We start from the raw sequence: 18,481 nt of genomic DNA, 5'->3' as shown, positions 1-18,481 counted from the left end.
ACTGATGGGGTATCCCTAGCCCCCAGGCTCACTCAACACAACAAAGAATGGTCAATTGGGTCCCGCAACGGCGAGGACAAAAAACAAAATTGACCTGAAACCAAATTCAACTAACTGAGAGTGCAGCCTGGAACAGAATAAACAAGGGCCTAGGGGGGTGGAGTTGGATTCTAAACCCCAAACAGACTCTGCAGCACCGACTGCCCAAACCGACTGTCGCGTCGGCTATGCTGCTGAAGGCAGTAATGTGATGTGAATGTGTGGATCGAAGCCCACGTCGCAGCTTTGCAAATCTCTTCTATGGTGGCTGACTTTAGATGAGCCACCGACGCAGCCATGGCTCTAACATTATGAGCCGTGACATGACCGTCCAAAGTCAGCCCGGCTTGGGCGTAAGAGAAGGAAATGCAATCTGCTAGCCAATTAGAGATGGTGCGTTTTCCGACAGCAACTCCCCTCTTGTTGGGATTAAAAGAAACAAACAGATGGGCGGACTTTCTGAAGGGGCGCGTCCGCTCCACGTAACAGGCCAGTGCTCTTTTACAGTCCAAAGTGTGCAACTTGCTTTCGCCCGGGCTCAAGTGGGGAGGGGGAAAGAATGTTGGCAAGACAATTGACTGGTTCAGATGGAACTCCGACACCACCTTCGGTAGAAACTTTGGGTGGGTGCGGAGGACTACTCTGTCATGATGAAAGACAAGGAATGGTGCATGAACTACCAGGGCTTGAAGCTCACTGACCCTACGAGCTGAAGTAACAGCCACCAAGAAAATGACCTTCAAGGTCAAGTACTTCAGATGGCAGGAATCCAGTGGCTCGAAAGGAGTTGTCATCAGCTGGGTGAGAACGACATTGAGATCCCATGGCACTGGAGGAGGTTTGATAGGGGGCTTTGACAAAAACAAACCTCTCATGAAACGCATGACTAAAGGCTGTCCAGAAATCGGCAAGCCATCAACATGTGAATGATAAGCACTGATAGCGCTAAGGTGAACTTTGACCGAGTTAGTCTTAAGACCAGACTCGGATAAATGCAGAAGGTACTCAAGCAAGGTCTGTGCAGGACAAGAGAAAGGATCTAGACCGTTACTGTCACACCAGACGGCAAACCTCCTCCATTTAAAAGAGTAACACTTATGTGTGGAATCTTTCCTGGAAGCAAACAGAACTCTGGAGACACCCTCAGAGAGACCAAAAGAGGCAACCTCTACGCTCGCAACATCCAGGCCGTGAGAGCTAGAGACCGGAGGTTGGGATGTAGAAGCGCCCCCTCGTTCTGAGTAATGAGGGTCGGAAAACAGTCCAATCTCCATGGCTCTTCTGACGAAAGTTCCAGAAGAAGGGGAAACCATATCTGGCGGGGCCAAAAAGGCGCTATCAGAATCATGGTTCCCTGGTCCTGCTTGAGTTTCAGGAGAGTCTTCCCCACTAAAGGGATGGGAGGATAAGCGTATAGGAGTCCTGTCCCCCAAAAAAGGAGGAAGGCATCCGACGCTAGTCTGCCGTGGGCCTGGAGTCTGGAACAGAATTGAGGAACCTTGTGAGTGTCCTGGGAAGCAAAAAGATCTATCGATGGAGTTCCCCAAACTCGAAAGATCTTTTTGGCAATAGTCATGTTCAAGGACCACTCGTGAGGCCGCATAACTCTGCTCAGCCTGTCGGCCAGACCATTGTTTACACCGGCTAGATAAGTGGCTTGGAGAAACATTCCGTTTGATAGGCCCATAGCCACATCTGCACGGCCTCCTGGCACAGAGGACGGGATCCGGTACCCCCTTGCTTGTTGGTGTAATACATCGCCACTTGATTGTCTGTCTGAATGAGAACAATTTTGTTGGCTAGCCGATCTCTGAATGCCTTCAGAGCGTTCCAGATCGCTCGCAATTCCAGGAGGTTGATCTGGAGATGCTTCTCCTGAAGAGACCAAGCTCCTTGAGTGTGAAGCCCATCTACATGCGCTCCCCACCCAAGGAGGGATGCATCCGTCGTCAGCACTTTTTGAGGCTGAGGAATTTGGAATGGGCGTCCCAAGACCAGATTGGATCGAATGGTCCACCAACTGAGGGAATTTCGAAAATTGGTGGGCAGCCGGACAACATCCTCTAGATTCCCTGTGGCTTGAAACCACTGAGAAGCTAGGGTCCATTGAGCCGATCTCATGTGTAGACGTGCCATGGGTGTCACATGAACTGTGGAGGCCATGTGGCCAAGCAATCTCAACATCTGCCGAGCTGTGACCTGCTGAGATGCTTGCACTTTGGAAACCAGAGACAGAAGTCTGTCTGCCCTGGGTCCTGGGAGATAAGCACAAGCTGTCTGTGTGCACAACAGAGCTCCTATGAATTCCAATTTTTGCACAGGGACGAGATGGGACTTGGGGTAATTGATGACAAAGCCCAGCATCTCTAGCACCTGAATAGTCATCCGCATAAACTGCAAAGTTTCTTGCGGGGAGGTGTTCTTCACCAGCCAATCGTCCAGATAAGGGAACACATGCACTCCCAGTCTGCGTAGCGACGCTGCCACAACTGCCAGGCACTTTGTAAAAACCCTGGGTGCAGACGCCAAGCCAAAAGGCAAAACACAGTACTGAAAGTGCTGTGTTCCCAGCCGAAACCGAAGATACTTCCTGTGGGCTGGAAGTATCGGTATGTGAGTGTAAGCATCCTTCAAGTCCAGAGAGCATAGCCAATCGTTTTTCTGAATCATGGGAAGAAGAGTGCCCAGGGAAAGCATCCTGAACTTTTCTTTGACCAGATATTTGTTCAGGGCCCTTAGGTCTAGGATGGGACGCATCCCCCCTGTTTTCTTTTCCACAAGGAAATACCTGGAATAGAATCCCAGCCCTTCCTGCCCTGGTGGTACGGGCTCGACCGCATTGGCGCTGAGAAGGGCGGAGAGTTCCTCTGCAAGTATCTGCTTGTGGTAGGAGCTGAAAGACTGAGCTCCTGGTGGGCAATTTGGAGGTTTGGAAATTAAATTGAGGGTGTACCCGCACCGGACTATTTGAAGAACCCACTGGTCGGAGGTTACGAGAGGCCACCTTTGGTGAAAAAATTTTAACCTCCCCCCGACCGGCAGATCGTTCGGCACAGGTACTTTGACTTCGGCTATGCTCTGCTGGAGCCAGTCAAAACCCGTCCCTGGTTTTTGCTGGGGAGCTGCAGGGGGCTGCTTCGGTGCCCGCTGCTGACGAGAGCGAGCGGGGCTGGGGTCGAGCCTGAACCGGCTGACGGGAATAAGGAGTGTACCTACGATTTCTAGAAGCGTAGGGAGCACCTCTCTTTCCCTTAAAAAACTTCCTAGCAGTGGAAGTGGTTGCAGAAGGCGCCCGGCGGGAGAGAGAATCCATAGCGTTGTCACGCTGGTAGAGATGATCAATCATCTCTTCAACCTTCTCTCCAAAAGGTGATCCCCCCGGCATGGGATATCTGCTATTTTCCGCTGAGTTCTTTCCTCCAGGTTAGAGGCACGCAGCCATGAGAGCCTGCGCATCGCTATACCTTGAGCGGAAAAAGCGAGATGTCACATCGCAAGTGTCAAAAATGCCCCTGGACAGGAACTTGCGACACGCCTTCTGCTGCCTGATCACTTGGCGAAAGGGTTCAGCTTTCTCCTCAGGGAGTGTATCTACTAAACTCTCAAGTTGCCTCACAGAGTTCCGTAAATGCACACTCGTGAAGAGTTGGTAAGACTGGATTTTGGAAGCGAGCAGACCAGCCTGATACGCCTTCCTCCCAAAAGAATCCAGAGTTGCATATTCTCGCCCCGGGGGCGCCGAGGAGAAATTTCTGGAACTCTTGGCTCTTCTGAGGGCAGAATCCACCACCGCTGAATCATGAGGCAATTGGGTCTGCATGAGACTGGGTTCCCCGTGGATCCTATATTGGGACTCAGCTTTCTTAGGGACGGTTGGACTTGAAAAAGGCTTCTCCCAGTTCCTCAGCATAAGTTCCTTAAGAGTCTCATGAAAAGGAACTGTGGCAGAAGATGAAGGTGGAGATGGATAGTCCAGAACCTCAAGCATTTTGGCTCTGGGCTCGTCCACAATTTCCACGGGGAAGGGGATGGCCTCAGACATCTCCCGAACAAAAGATGAAAAAGACAAGCTCTCGGGAGGAGACAGCTGCCTTTGTGGCGAGGGAGTGGAGTCAGATGGAATGCCTTGAGAATCCTCGCCAGAGAACTCCCCATGCATTCCTTCATCATCCTCGGATGAGGTACCATCAGATGGGGCTAAAAGCTCAGACAGAGCCGCCCGAATCTGAGCCCGTCTCGACAAAGAGGCTTGATGGCCTCTATGATGGTGCCGAGAAGTTGATGGTCCCTGAGGCTCCGGGGAAGCTTCCTGCTCCGATGTCTCGGGAGAGTCAACTTGGGAGGTCAAAGGCACCGGCACCGGAGACGGCACCGGTGAGACAGACCTCACCACAGGCTGAAGGCCTGATGCAGGAACATCCGGCATCGGCAATGTCGACACCTTCGACGCCGTCGGCACCGGTGCCTCTGAAAGCATCGGCACCGGCCCCGTCGACGCTGTCGGCACCGACAACCTCGATGCCGACTGCCACTGCTGCATCATGTTCAAGAAAAAAGGGAACATGGCCTGCATACTCTCATCCACAGCTGGAGTCGAAAAAGGCTGCGGGGTCGGTTGAGGTGCCAGAGGCAAAGTCTGCTGAGGTTGGGGAGTGGGGACTCGGCTGCCAGCGACCCCACGCGTCGGAACCTCAGTAATAGAGGGAGAGCGATCCTCTCGGCACCGACGCTTCTCGGGTATCGAGTGCATCGATGACCCGGAGCTCCCGGTGCCGTGTCTCGAAGGAGATCGACGACGATGCTTCTTGGCCTTCGCCCGACGCATGTCATCGAGACTCCTCGGCACCGGAGAAGAGGACGTGGAATCCACACGTCTCCTCGGGGCCGGGTCCGACGCAGGACGGTCCCGGGGGGCCTGCACAGCAGGAGGCGCCGAGGCGGGTGGAGACCCACTCGATGCATCACTGCTCACAGCGTGCATGGGTCTAAAGGCAGCCTGTCCCCTGTCTCCCGGTGCCGACGCCTCCTTCGACATCGACTTCGACGACGTCGGCCTCGAAGACATCATCCTCGACGGCACCGACGTCACCGGCACCGACTTGCCCGGCGCCGGTTTGGAGGGCGCCGACTTAGACGACGTCGACGGCGCCGAAGCACCGGGCCCAAAAATCTTCTCTCTCTGGGCGTCTCGAGAGAGCAGTGTCCGCTTCTTCATGGCGAGACACAATTTACAACTCTCCGAGCGGTGGTCCGGCCCAAGGCACTGAATACACCACGAGTGTGTATCAGTGCCAGAGATGGCCCGATGGCAGCGGGCACAAGGCTTGAAGCCGCTGGGCGTCTTCGTTGACATCTCGGGAAAAATAGTCCCTGCCAAATCAAAAGACGCGATTGTGTCTAGAAAAATAATGACACAGAAAAACAAAAGAAAAAGACGGGAAAAAAATACCCGACCGAGCGATTTAAATAAAATCGCAGACTAAAATAAAGGAAACTTAATAAACAAAAACACTCTAAGATAACAAAAAAAGGATACTTCGCTGTTTTCTTCTTTCTTCACCTCCGGGCACAGGAGGAACACGAAGACGAGATCGTCGAGCTCCGTGTCACCTCAGACGCGGAGAAGAAAAAACTGAGGAATGTGCCCGCGCGACGGGCGGGAAAGTGGACGCGCGCATGCGCACTGCATCCGCCCGCGCGACGGGGGACATTTTAGACTTTGTCATGGACTTTGCTGGAAAGTCCTCCGGGCCGACGTGACGTCACCCATCAGTGAGAATATTGGCCTGCTTGTCTTTGGAGAAAGAAAGCAATCTGCCTCTGACTGGCCTCAAAGTGTTCCCTCTGCTTTGTCCCGCCTCCTCTGATGCAATTTCCTGTGTCTAAACAGGCAGGACAAAGCAGAGGGAACACTTTCAAGGTCAGTTGGAGGCAGGTTGCTTTCTTTTTTGATGCTGCCTGCCGGCAGCCTGCAGAAACACTGCGCCAAGGGGAGAAAGAAAAGACACAAGAGCTACTGAACCGGGTGGGGGGAGGGAAAGATGCGAGAGCTACTGAACCAGGTGGGAAGGAGAGAGAGAGAAGAGAAAGCTACTGAACTGGGTGGGGAAGGGAAAGATACTAACGATACTGAACGGGTGGGTGGGGGGGGAGGAAGAAAGAAAGGGAAGGATAAAAAAAGATGCCACACCATGAGCCAAGGGAAGGGGGAGAGCGATGCCAGAATACAGGGAAGGGGGACAGGAACACAGATGGCAGACCACAGAGGGAGGGTGGAACTGGACTGCAAAGAGAGTGGAAGGAAGAGAGCTCCAATGAGGGGGACAGATGCTGGACCCACAAAAAAAGAAAGAGAGAAATGCAGTACCATGGGGCAGGGGACAGAGAGAAAGAGATGCTGGCTTTGGGGTGGAGTGGGGTGGGGTGGGGTGCAGGAGAAAGAGAAAAAGCTGTACACAGGAAGGAACAGTGACAAGAAGCGTGATACTGGACACAGGAGGAGGGATGGGGACACAGGGGGCAGATGGTGAACATGGGGAGGGGGATAGGGACACAGAATGAAGATGCTATACAGGAAAGATAGGTACACAATGGGAATGATGGTGGACACGGAGAAAGAAAAAGAAAAAGAAAAACGGACAGAAGACCCTGGAAAGAGTAGAAGATAGATGGCATTTAGGAGTAGGGGGCAACAGAGCTGAAGATGGGCTAGGGGGAATAGAACATAAGAGGGATGGGACTAAGGGGTGGGGGGAGAAAAGGAACAAAGCAAAAATGAGAAAGGGAGAGGGGAGAAGGGAAACCAAGCAGAAGATGAATAGGACTAGGGAAGTGGTTCCCAAACCTGGTCCTGGAGGCACCCCAGACAGTCAGGTTTTTAGGATATCCACAACAAATATTCATGAGAGAGATTTGCATGCACTGCCTCCACTGCATGCAAATCTCTCATATGAATAAGTATTGTGGATATCCTGAAAACCTGACTGACTGGGGTGCCTCCAGGACCAGGTTTCGAAACCACTGGACTAGGGGATGGGGAGGGGAGAAGGGGAACAGCAGAAAAGAGAAAGGGATTAGGGAGTAGTGGAAGGAGAAGGGAAACAGAGCGACTTGATTGAGTGGAAATGTGTTAGGGGCAAAGCTGGGAATTATGGATGAGAGAGATGGAGTGGGAATTTTGAGAAAAAAAAAAAAAGAAAGCAGAACCTTCCACAAACAAATAAAATACACAAAGGTGGAAGCAGCCATACAAAAGCACCAAGATTATAAAAAAAGACGTTTATTCTTCAAATTCAACATGTGCTGACATTAGAAACCCGAGCAAAAAGGTGGGGGGGGGGGGGGGGGAGTAGGGAGAGTTGGCTCTTCTCAAATACCAAAGGAGACATGTAGATGGATTATAAACCCAACATGGGCCGTATTTCTGCATCCAGCCCTTCATCAGGGGTTCTTATAAGCCAGCCATAAACTCATGCCAATGATGAAGAAACACTTTTCGCTGCTTCAATTGAAGATGCTGACATTCTGTTGTCATTATTAAGGACCGCAGAGAAAAGCACTATTTTATGTCAGTGTTTCTTCATCATCAGCACGAGTTTATGGCTGGCTTATAAGAACCCCAATGAAGGCCTGGGTGCCAAAACATGGTCCATGCTGGATTTCTACTGTCAGCACATGTTGAATTGGAAGAATAAACATTTCTTATTGATCTTGGAGCTTGTGTTTGGCTGCTTCCACCTTTGTGTGGGAATTTTGAGAGCATAGCGAGGACGTGACAATTGGTAGCTATGAGTGATGGTGTGTTGGTGGTTTGGGAGAATGAATGAGGCTGTGAACTGGGGTGCAAGAGAAGGGGATGAAGTGGGGAAAAAAAGATTCACATATGGTGTGAATGACCTGGAAGACTGACGAGAGGCACTAAAAATAGATTGGGGGGGGGTATGAGAGGAAGGGAATGGGTCTCTGAAGAGGTTGAGTGAGGGTAGAAATGGAGTTACAAAGATGGTGAAAGAAAGGCAATAGGATGGGGTACAGAGTAAGAGACAGAATGGCCTGGACGCAAGGGAAGGAAGATAGGAATGGAGCTGGAAATGGTGAGAAGATGAGAGGTAGTGGACGGTAGGTGAGGAGATGAGAGGGTGAGTTCAGAGCATGGAAATGAGGGACTAGAGAGTGGGGTAAAGATAGGGTGGGGTGATAAGAGACTAAGGAAGGAGAGAGAAAGGGTGAGGGCAACAGGAATGAGGGAGAGGAGATGAGAGGGAAATGGAAAAAGCTGGTGGGTAGGTGAGAGTGGGACTTGGACATCTTTTCTATTTTTATATTTTGCAGAGTACAGGAGAAAACACATTTTTTTTCTGTTTTACCAGTATTAAACTGCTTATAGTAAGGGTGGGCCACAACCCAGTCATGTTTTCAAGATTTCCACAATGAATATGAACGAGATCTATTTGCCTAAAATGAAAGCAGTACATGTAATTAATGTCATGACAACCCAGCTGGGTTGTGGTCCTCGAGGACCATGATTACTCACCCCTGGCTTATAAAGTAATAGAAACCCCCAACCAGTTCAATTTTTCACTCCTTAGCACTTAGCCGGTGCATTCTTATTCACACTCAGTAGCAATGGATTTACATAGAATTCTACAACATTGGTTAACACACTTACTTATACTGTCGTGTGTTATACCACACTTTACCTTCGCCTTTGAAACTTGGAAAAAAATAAAAGACGAACATACACTCAACGCATGGAAACAAATACGCAATAAGACAGACCAAAAGGTCATACTTTAAAACTAAAATAGGGCCAGATTTCAAAGACAAAAAGAAATTATACCAACTTGTGAACAATTTACTAGACATCACCTTGCTCACCACAACCAATACAGACATCTCATCTGCCGACAACCTTGCTAAATACTTCAATGAAAAATTTGCAAACCTACATAACACACTACCTCAGGACAACACCGATATCAAAAATTTCATCACTGGCTTGGACCCAACCCCTGGTGAATACCCAGCGGACCGAACCTGGTCAAACTTTGCTTTCCTCACCGTGGAAACAGTCACCCAGGCGATTAATAGGTTCTTCACCTCTCACTGTAAATTGGATACCTGCCCTAGCTACCTAATAAAATCCGCCCCCCACCGCTTCATAGCAGACCTTACATTCCATTTAAACTACATGCTTCAATAAGGTCTCTTCCCTAAGGAAAATGGCAACATCCTACTCACCCCAATACCAAAAGATCCCAAGAAAAAAAAAATCAAACGAAATCACTAACTACTGCCCAGTAGCATCAATCCCACTGGTGGTCAATCTGATGGAAAACATGGTAACCAAACAACTTACTGATTATAAAAAAAAAATTCACAATATTACATGAATCACAATCAGGATTTCGCCCCCTCCATAGCACTGAAACAGTACTAATTACCCTCCCAGCCAAATTCAAGCAGGAAACAGAAACAGGCAAAAGTATACTTCTCCTCCAATTCGACATGTCCAGTGCGTTCGACATGGGAAACCATAAAATACTACCAAGACTCCTAGATTACTTTGGGATTGGTGGACACATACTCAGTTGGATCAAGGGTTTCCTAACCACTAGAACATATCAAGTGAAATCAAGCTCAAACATATCACCACCATGGAAAGCAGAATGCGGAGTACCTCAAGGATCACCACTATCAACGATCCTTTTCAACCTAATGATGACCCCACTAGCCAAATCCTTATCCAACCAAGGCCTTAACCCTTTCATCTATGCAGACAATGTCGCAATATACATTCCTTACAAACGTGATCTGACAGAAATCACCAACGAAATCAAGCTCAGCTTGAATACCATGGACTCATGGACAAACGCATTTCAACTAAAACTCAAAACAGAAAAAACACTGTCTCATCCTCTCATCCCAATACAATACGAACAAACCCACAAACATAAACACCCCAGATTATACCCTCCCTATCTCAGACAACCTGAAAATTCTCTGCGTTACAATCGACCATAACCTCACACTACAGAACCAAGTGAAATCTACATAAGTACATAAGTAATGCCACACTGGGAAAAGACCAAGGGTCCATTGAGCTCAGCATCCTGTCCACGACAGCAGCCAATCCAGGCCAAGGGCACCTGGTGAGCTTCCCAAACGTACAAACATTCTATACATGTTATTCCTGGAATTATGGATTTTTCCCAAGTCCATTTAGTAGTGGTTTATGGACTTGTCCTTTAGGAAACCGTCCAACTCCTTTTTAAACTCTGCCAAGCTAACCGCCTTCACCACGTTCTCCGGCAACGAATTCCAGAGTTTAATTATGCGTTTGGGTGAAGAAAGTTTTCTCCGATTTGTTTTAAATTTACTACACTGTAGTTTCATCGCATGCCCCCTAGTCCTAGTATTTTTGGAAAGCGTGGACGCTTCACATCCACCTGTTCCACTCCACTCATTATTTTAAATACCTCTATCATGTCTCCCCTCAGCCGTCTCTTCTCCAAGCTGAAAAGCCGTAGCCTCCTTAGTCTTTCTTCATAGGGAAGTCGTCCCATCCCCGCTATCATTTTAGTCGCCCTTCGCTGCAACTTTTCCAATTCTACTATATCTTTCTTGAGATGCGGTGACCAGAATTGAACACAACAAAGAAAATGTTCCACTCAATGTGAAAACTCAAACGCATGAAACCATTCTTCCCGAGGGAAACATTTCGCAACTTGATACAATCAATGGTACTAAGCCATGTACACTACTGCAACAGAATTTATGCGGGATGCAAAGAACAAATTATAAAGAAACTTCAGACCGTTCAAAACACGGCAGCTAGGCTTATATTTGGAAAAACGCGATTCAAAAGCACCAAACCCCTCCGAGAAAAACTGCACTGGCTCCCAATCAAAGAACGTATTGCTTTCAAAATCTGCATCCTGGTTCATAAAATTATCTACGGCGAAGCCCCGGGATACATGACAGATCTCATAGACCTACCAACCAGAAACACAACAGGATCAACATGAACATACTTAAATCTCCACTACCCAAGCTGCAAAGGACTCAAATACAAATCAACCTACGCATCCAGCTTTTCCTACATAAGCTCACAACTATGGAACGCATTACCAAAAGCCGTGAAAACAACTTATGATTACCTAAACTTCCAGAAATCATTAAAAACTAACCTGTTCAAAAAGGCATGCCCTACCGACCCAACTTAAATGCCTGTACCCTGCAACACAATGAAACCAAAGCTCGTAATGGACATATAATAACTCTTCCTCTCTACGATTCCCTAATGTGTCTGTACACACGAACCTTATTCTACCACAACATTACTATATTTGTTCATACCGGAATTGGCAAACGCCCTACGGTACTATGTAAGCCACATTGAGCCTGCAAATAGGTGGGAAAATGTGGGATACAAATGTAACAAATAAATAAATAATCCAAGACAGTATATAGACCACTCGTCTAACAGACTTTCGCATAATTTATCTACATCAGATTTTCTACATGCAACTCATGTAGGCTCTAATTTATCACCGCCTACTAACTGAAATAACAGAAATAGAAGGAATTTTTAGGAGACTTTTTTTTTACAAAAGGAGTCAATTAAATTCCAATATTTACCTATGCCTGTTGGATATATAAATGCTCACTTTGTCATAAATAAAACTGAAATAATTTGAGACTGGATAGAAGAAGCTCAATTTAGCATGACTCTTATTGTTGCAACCTGGCTTAAAATGATGGATGATCCAGTAAATCTAGACATTTGCCCACCAGGATACAAAATTCTTCATCTCCCCAAAACTAAGAAAAGGGGAGGAGGCATAGCCATCATCTACAAGTCATCCTTTGAAGTAAAAATTATACAAAAATTGCAAACTCCCCAACTAGAAATTGCAACCTTCTCTATAAATGACTTTTCCTTATCAAAGCCAATTCAAATATCCTATATAATAATTTGCAGCTCTGCACATCCGTCTGGATGCCTGGGTTCGTAACACAGTTCCCATTGGTCCACCCTGGGGATGATGTCACAGGTCGGACCAATGGGAAGTGAGAGGGAAGAGAACCCAGCAGCAGCTACCGGAAGCTCCAGTCCGATGGCCCCACTCCCTTCCGAGTCGACGCCTCCCCCCTCTTCTTCGATTTCCTCCGCACAAAAACGTTTTACCTCCTGCTCCGTGGTCCACCGGCCACAGTGAAGCCCTTCACGCACGGACGCCGCTTCACACTGCCTTTGCTTTCGCTTCTGTTTCAGCTGTTCCTGTGACCCCGCCCTTCCGCAAACAGGAAATGAGGGCGGGACTACAGGAACAGCTGAAACAGAAGCAAAAGCAAAGGCTGTCTGAAGTGGCATCCGTGCGTGCAGGAGGTAAAAACTTTTAAACAACAGCCGGCTCTTACGAAGGGGAGGGGCAGAGAGGGGGGGGGGGGTTCGGGTCCTGAAACGACAGTGGGGGGAGGAGTGTCCTGAAACGACAGGTGGGGGGGGTCCTGGAACTCCACTGGAAGGGGAGGGTCCTGGAACTCGAAAAGCAAGTCAGAGGGGGGGATCCTGGAACTCAGACAGGGGGAAGGGGGTGAGGGAGAGGAGGAAGTGGAGGAGGAGGAGGGAGGGAGGGAGGTTTAGGGGGTGAGGGGGGGAGAGGGGCACCTGGAACTCTAAGGACAGAGGGAGAGAAGAAGGGGGCCCTGGAACCTTGCTAGCGCCCATTTCCTTTCTGTTGGAAACAGGCCTCTTTTACTAGTTATTAATATATCGGTCCCCTGGAAGTTGGGAGCAAGTGGAAGCAGTGTTCAATGAGTTCTCTGCAACTGCTTCTGTCAATAATGATGGCATTTTGTTGACTGGAGATGTCAGCCTTCACCTTGATAATCCTAATAATCATAATACCAAGCAATTTCTAGACTTTCTTCAATTGTGGCAATTTTCATTCTTCAATGGCCATCTTCTCGCGCCAAAGATCATCAATTGGATATATTAGCAACCAAATTTGGAGACTCATTTATTTTTCTGTGTTTAGTCCACAATGGTTACTGATTCCTTGGTCAGATCATATAGCTGCCTCACATTTACATTAAATTAGATAGATGCTACATTTAATCTTAAAACAAGAAAAGATTCTGACATCTTTCAAACCAGAGGTAAAATTGACCCTAAAAACGTTTGGTCAAATGAGCAATTTAGTCAACTAGTTTCCTCTCCTCCATCAATTGACTTTATTCAAAAATGAAATGACACCTGTAGCATAGTTCTAGACAAGACAGAACCCATCAAAACCGAATCCAGACCTATTCCGAGATTATCTCCCTGGTACAATGAAAATCTCTTAGAAATGAAGATATGAAAGAATTTAGTCCAAAACTAAAACTAATGATAATTGGATAAATTGGAAACGGCTCCTAAGAGAATGTAAACATATGATTTCCAAAACTAAAATTACTTATTACTCTAAATTCATAGATGAAACAACAATTAAACCTAGAAAACTATATGCTTTAGTTAATCCATTGCTGAATACTCAACAGATAACCTCCATAAATTAATCTGTCCCTTCAGCGGACCAATTGGCCTATTATTTTGAACAGAAAATAACTAAATAAAACAAGAATTGAAAAAGACTTCCATTTCATTAGAGCAATTCCTTAATGTACAAAATCAATCACCTTTTTGCTCCTATGAATAGAATTTGGTCACCATTTCAACCTATCACATCGGACCAAGTCTAATCATTTCCTTCGCAAATATACCAAATTACAATGCTTGTTTGAGTCCAATCCTAATTATCTCTTGAAACTAGCCCCTAAGGTTTTAATTGATCAAGTCTGACTTCAATATTATCTGAGGGTGTATTCCCTACTTGCAATGATAACATAATCTTAACTCTGATCCCAAAAAATAGTCAAATTAGTATTAGTATTGTTTCCAACTACAGACCAATAACCTCAAAACCTCTATTAGTCAAAGTTTTGGAGGGGCTAATCACTCATCAGTTAATGGAATATCTTCAGCATCATTCAATTCTTCATAACTATCAATCGGGTTTCAGGCCCTCGTATAGTACTGAAACTGTTCTTACTACATTATTGCCAATCTTAGATGGGAATTAAGCTTAGGCAACAAAGTTTTAATTGTCCAATTTGACAAGTCTAGTGCATTTAATACAGTAGATCATGACGTCCTTTTAAACATACTCAACTATTATAGAATCTGTAGAACTGTCTTGAAATGGTTCTCTGAAATTTTAAAATCCAGGTCTTACCAAGTTAAGCAACTGGGTACTATCTCATCATCATGGGTTTCCTGTAGTGGAGTGCCACAGGGCTCTCCACTGTCACCTATTTTGTTTAACATTATGATGATCCCTTGAGGCCATTTGCTATAATCAAATGGGTTTTCAGCATTCATATATGCTGATGATGTTACAATTTATATCCCATTCATCAAAGAATTACATGAGATTGCAAACAAAATCAAAGCAGGTATCAACTTAACGGAAACCTGGGCTCATCTCCCCTTACGTCCCTACCCGTAACCTCTGCTCTCAAGACAAATCCCTCCTTTCGTTACCCTTCTCCACCACCGCCAACTCCAGGCTCCGCCCTTTCTGCCTCGCCTCACACCATGCTTGGAACAAACTCCCTGAGCCCATATGCCAGGCCCCCTCCCTACCCATCTTCAAATCATTGCTCAAAGCCCACCTCTTCAATGTCGCCTTTGGCACCTAACCACTACACCTCTACTCAGGAAATCTAGACTACCCCAACTTGACATTTCATCCTTTAGATTGTAAGCTCCTTTGAGCAGGGACCGTCCTTCTTTGTTAATCTGTACAGGGCTGCGTAACCCTAGTAGCGCTCTAGAAATGTTAAGTAGTAGTAGTACTCTTAATTTTAAATTGAAACAATACTGATAAAACAAAATTTATGATAGTAACTAGCCCTTACCACTCAAGTCATGTCAAATTTTAAGATCGATAATGTTACTTATTCTTTGGATTCAACAATGAAAATATTGGGGATCTTAATTGATCAGTTTCTTTCTTTTGATTGCCAAATTTCCAAAGTAGTCTTGAACGTCTAATTCATTGTGGAAAGTTGACTGAACTAAAGTGCGAAAGACTGATGGTCTTAATCTTTTAAGACCATCAGTCTTTCGCACTTTAGTTCAGTCATTAGTCTTAACCACATTTGACTATTGCAATTCAATTTATGCAGGTATTAAGCGGAATCTCCTAAGAAAACTAAATTGCACAAAACATGGCTGCCCACCTTATCTATAGATCGCTGCATTACATTAAAGCATCTCCTCTTCTTAAGGATCTACATTGGTTACCTATCAATTAAAGAATTTCATTTAAGCTCTGTTCTTGTTCATCAGATTATTTAAGGTATCTTACCATCTTATATGACAAATCTCATTAAGTTATCACCACGAAATGCCACCTCATTATCTAGAGAATCTCTCATATTACATTTCGCAAGTTGTAAAACTTAAGCCTACAAAACCATCCATAATGCTAATTTTTCTTACCAAAGTGCCAAACTCTGGAATTCATTATCCAAGTACATCAGACACTCAGTTGATTATATGTCGTTTAGAAGTTTACTTAAAGCCCACTTTTTTAGATCTGTGTTCAGCTAATATGAAAAGAATTTTTTTAATAGTTGTATTCTTGTATTAGTACTGTCTTGTAATACTTATTAATTTGTTATGTAAGTCGCATTGAACCTAAGCTTTCTTGCGAAAATGTCATAATAAATACATTTTTCAAGATATCTACTCTAAATCTCTGCACATCACTAATTGTATCTGATATCCTGGAATGACAATGTCATAACAAAACTATGTAAGCCACATTGAGCCTGCAAATAGGTGGGAAAATGTGGGATATAAATGCAATAAATAAAAATAAATATGCATAAGATAATGTACATACAATGGAAACAGTGTAGGTAAAATCATGTATATTTATTTTGGATATCCTGAAAACCGACTGGCTATGGATCCTCCACACTTCTAAAAGCACACAGAGATTTACAGATATTACCACTGACAGCCATCTCCAGGGTGAAATGATGCTGTGGACAAGGCCTGAAGTAGAAACCTACAGAGAGGGGGGAGGGTGGTCAGCAGCCAAGGACAGGATGCATGGATGCTTCAAGGGGTCCCTCCTACAGGCAACCACACACCCTCCCTCTGCTCAAGGTCTTAATTACACACCAGATGCAGGAAGCAGAAGCTGTCCTCCCTGCTTGCAAAGAGCTGACACTTTAGTCCATTCTAACAGACTTAGGAACTGCTTGGAGTTAAATGGAAGTAAGCAGGTTAGTGGGATAAGGTTGGGAGAGCCAGGACAGGAAACAGGCCTCAAGAAAGTCAGGATCCATCAAAGACTAAACCTGGAGAAGATACAGTTCCTTCTGTACCAATGCCATCGCCCCTACATCTTCCCTCTTCAAAGGAAATCAGGGTCAAATAGAAACATGCCCTTTCCAGGCCTAGCACAGCAGTGGTGTATGAATACATGCACCTGAATCAGGAAAAGATAAAAGGGGGGGGGGAGGAGGGGAAGAGGGGCTCCAATGTAGAAAGACAGGCAGTACAGCTGGCTCACTGCACCAGCTCTACAACAGAATTAACATAAAAAATACTGTCAAAATGTTATATGTAAATGAGCATGCAAATTACTGCCACATTAAACACATGGCAGTAATCCACAGCTCACTGCAAAATATCACCCTTCCTGTCAATGCCTGAGCGGTGATTGGCTCAGGTACCAACAAGGATGACCAAAAAAAAAAAACTCGCTGGTCGTCTGCATTGGCCTCGATTTCCTACCCACCTGACCCAAACTGAAGCAACCCTCCCACTTCAAAAACCTCTCTGATAGTCTAATTGGCCCCCTCCCCCCCTGACCAGACCCCCCGCCCCCCTCCAGCCCCCAAAACTTTCCCTGGTAATCTAGTGGCCCTGCCGACCCACCCCTCCCCCCCACCAACTTAAAATTTAAAAAAACATCAAATCCTTGCTGAAGCACTCTCCCAGCCCTGACCCCTCCTAAGCCCACCCATCGTCCAAGCGGGGAAAGCAGTGCCCACTTGATCCTGCCTCTGGTGCTGCCATCTTCAAAACTAGCAGGGTCAGTCTGCCATATAGGAGAAGGGAGGAAGGGGTGTCACTAGACACCAGAGATTTATTTATTTATTTATTTTTAGCCGGGGGGGGGGGGGGGGGGAGGGGAGGGTTGGGTTGAAGAGGAAGGGAGAGCAACTAGTCTACCAAAGAGTTGTTTTTTTTTATGTTGGGTGGTGGGGAGGGACAAGAGAGGGGTGCCAATTAGACTACCGGGGGGAGGGGGGCGATGTAAATAGGTATCTGGAACAAGGTAGTCAGGTAGAGGAGAGAAAGGGGGTGCTGCAAGATACCTGCTCCTCTCAAAACAACCCGTCTACACTGCTCTGGACCTACAATAATTTTTTTCTTGCATGGCAGCACAACCGGTGTGTGGTCATTGTTTCTGTGCTCAGCCACTAAAACAATGTTAAACCTGCAGTAACCACATGGAAAGTTTTACACAGACAAGCAGAGAGAGCGAGTACACAGAGAGGAGAAGCAACGGAAGAGTGGACTGGAGACACCTGAACTCCATCCCTGATACAGCCCATTTTGGAGAGAGAGAGGAGCAAGAGGTTGTAATGGCAGGAAAAAGGTGGCACACCACCTCCTCTATCCCATAATCCTGAAGCATACAAGGGGCTTAGACCCCCCTCCCCCCAACATGCACTAGAATAAGCAACTCTTGTGAACAGCTGGATCTGCTATTCAGAAACAGTGGTATATCCAGCACTGAATAAACAAACACTGCAGTGTGATGGGAATCTGGTAAACACAGGAGAGGAGAAAAAGGAGCCAGGGAGGTGCCGTCATCTACATCCTCTCTCAGGGCAGGATTAAAGGGACCCAGAGCAGAAATTAAGACACCCTGAAGCTGCACCTCAGTGAAATCACTCTGCTTTGCCAGGCAGATCCCTTGTAATGCTGGGGACCAGGCACTTGCCTCACTTATTCACATGCAAAAGAGAAAGAAGTCCTGTGAACTGCACACATAGTCCCTTCCCCACCCCTCATGCTCCAGACATCAGCCCCTTACTGCCCAGACCTGCAGTGGCGGTACCATGATGAAGCCTCCAACAGGCCGCTCAGCTTCTCCAAAGCAACTCCTGGCACAGCGGCTCACAATGCATCCTCCTACAGAAAAAAAAAAGAAAAAAAATCAGAAAAAGAGGGATAATCCTGAGGGAAAACAGCAGCTACAGCAGTAAAATGTAGCATTCTGCTACCAGCTCAGGAACATAACCTAACCAGAGATTAGGAATTATCTTGGTCAATTCTCCTCTGGGTTTTATAATCCTTCCTTTT

General features: G+C 46.4%; 1 protein-coding gene across 3 annotated transcripts in view; it reads right to left on the bottom strand.

The window, feature by feature from the left end:
- Positions 1-18,481, bottom strand: part of PLXNB3 (plexin B3) — a 171,812-nt gene that overhangs the window by 145,931 nt on the left and 7,400 nt on the right. For all 3 annotated transcript variants that reach the window (XM_030194078.1, XM_030194080.1, XM_030194079.1), the window contains exon 2: positions 18,222-18,310. In XM_030194078.1, coding sequence (XP_030049938.1) covers positions 18,222-18,239 — 18 coding nt within the window. In that variant the 5' untranslated portion in view covers positions 18,240-18,310. The remainder of the gene's footprint in view (positions 1-18,221; positions 18,311-18,481) is intronic.

This window comes from Microcaecilia unicolor, chromosome 2 (assembly GCF_901765095.1).
Source record: "Microcaecilia unicolor chromosome 2, aMicUni1.1, whole genome shotgun sequence".
Taxonomy (NCBI): Eukaryota; Metazoa; Chordata; class Amphibia; order Gymnophiona; family Siphonopidae; genus Microcaecilia; species Microcaecilia unicolor.
The sequence above is the reverse complement of the archived record's forward strand: the minus strand, read 5'-3'. Positions and strand labels throughout refer to the sequence as shown.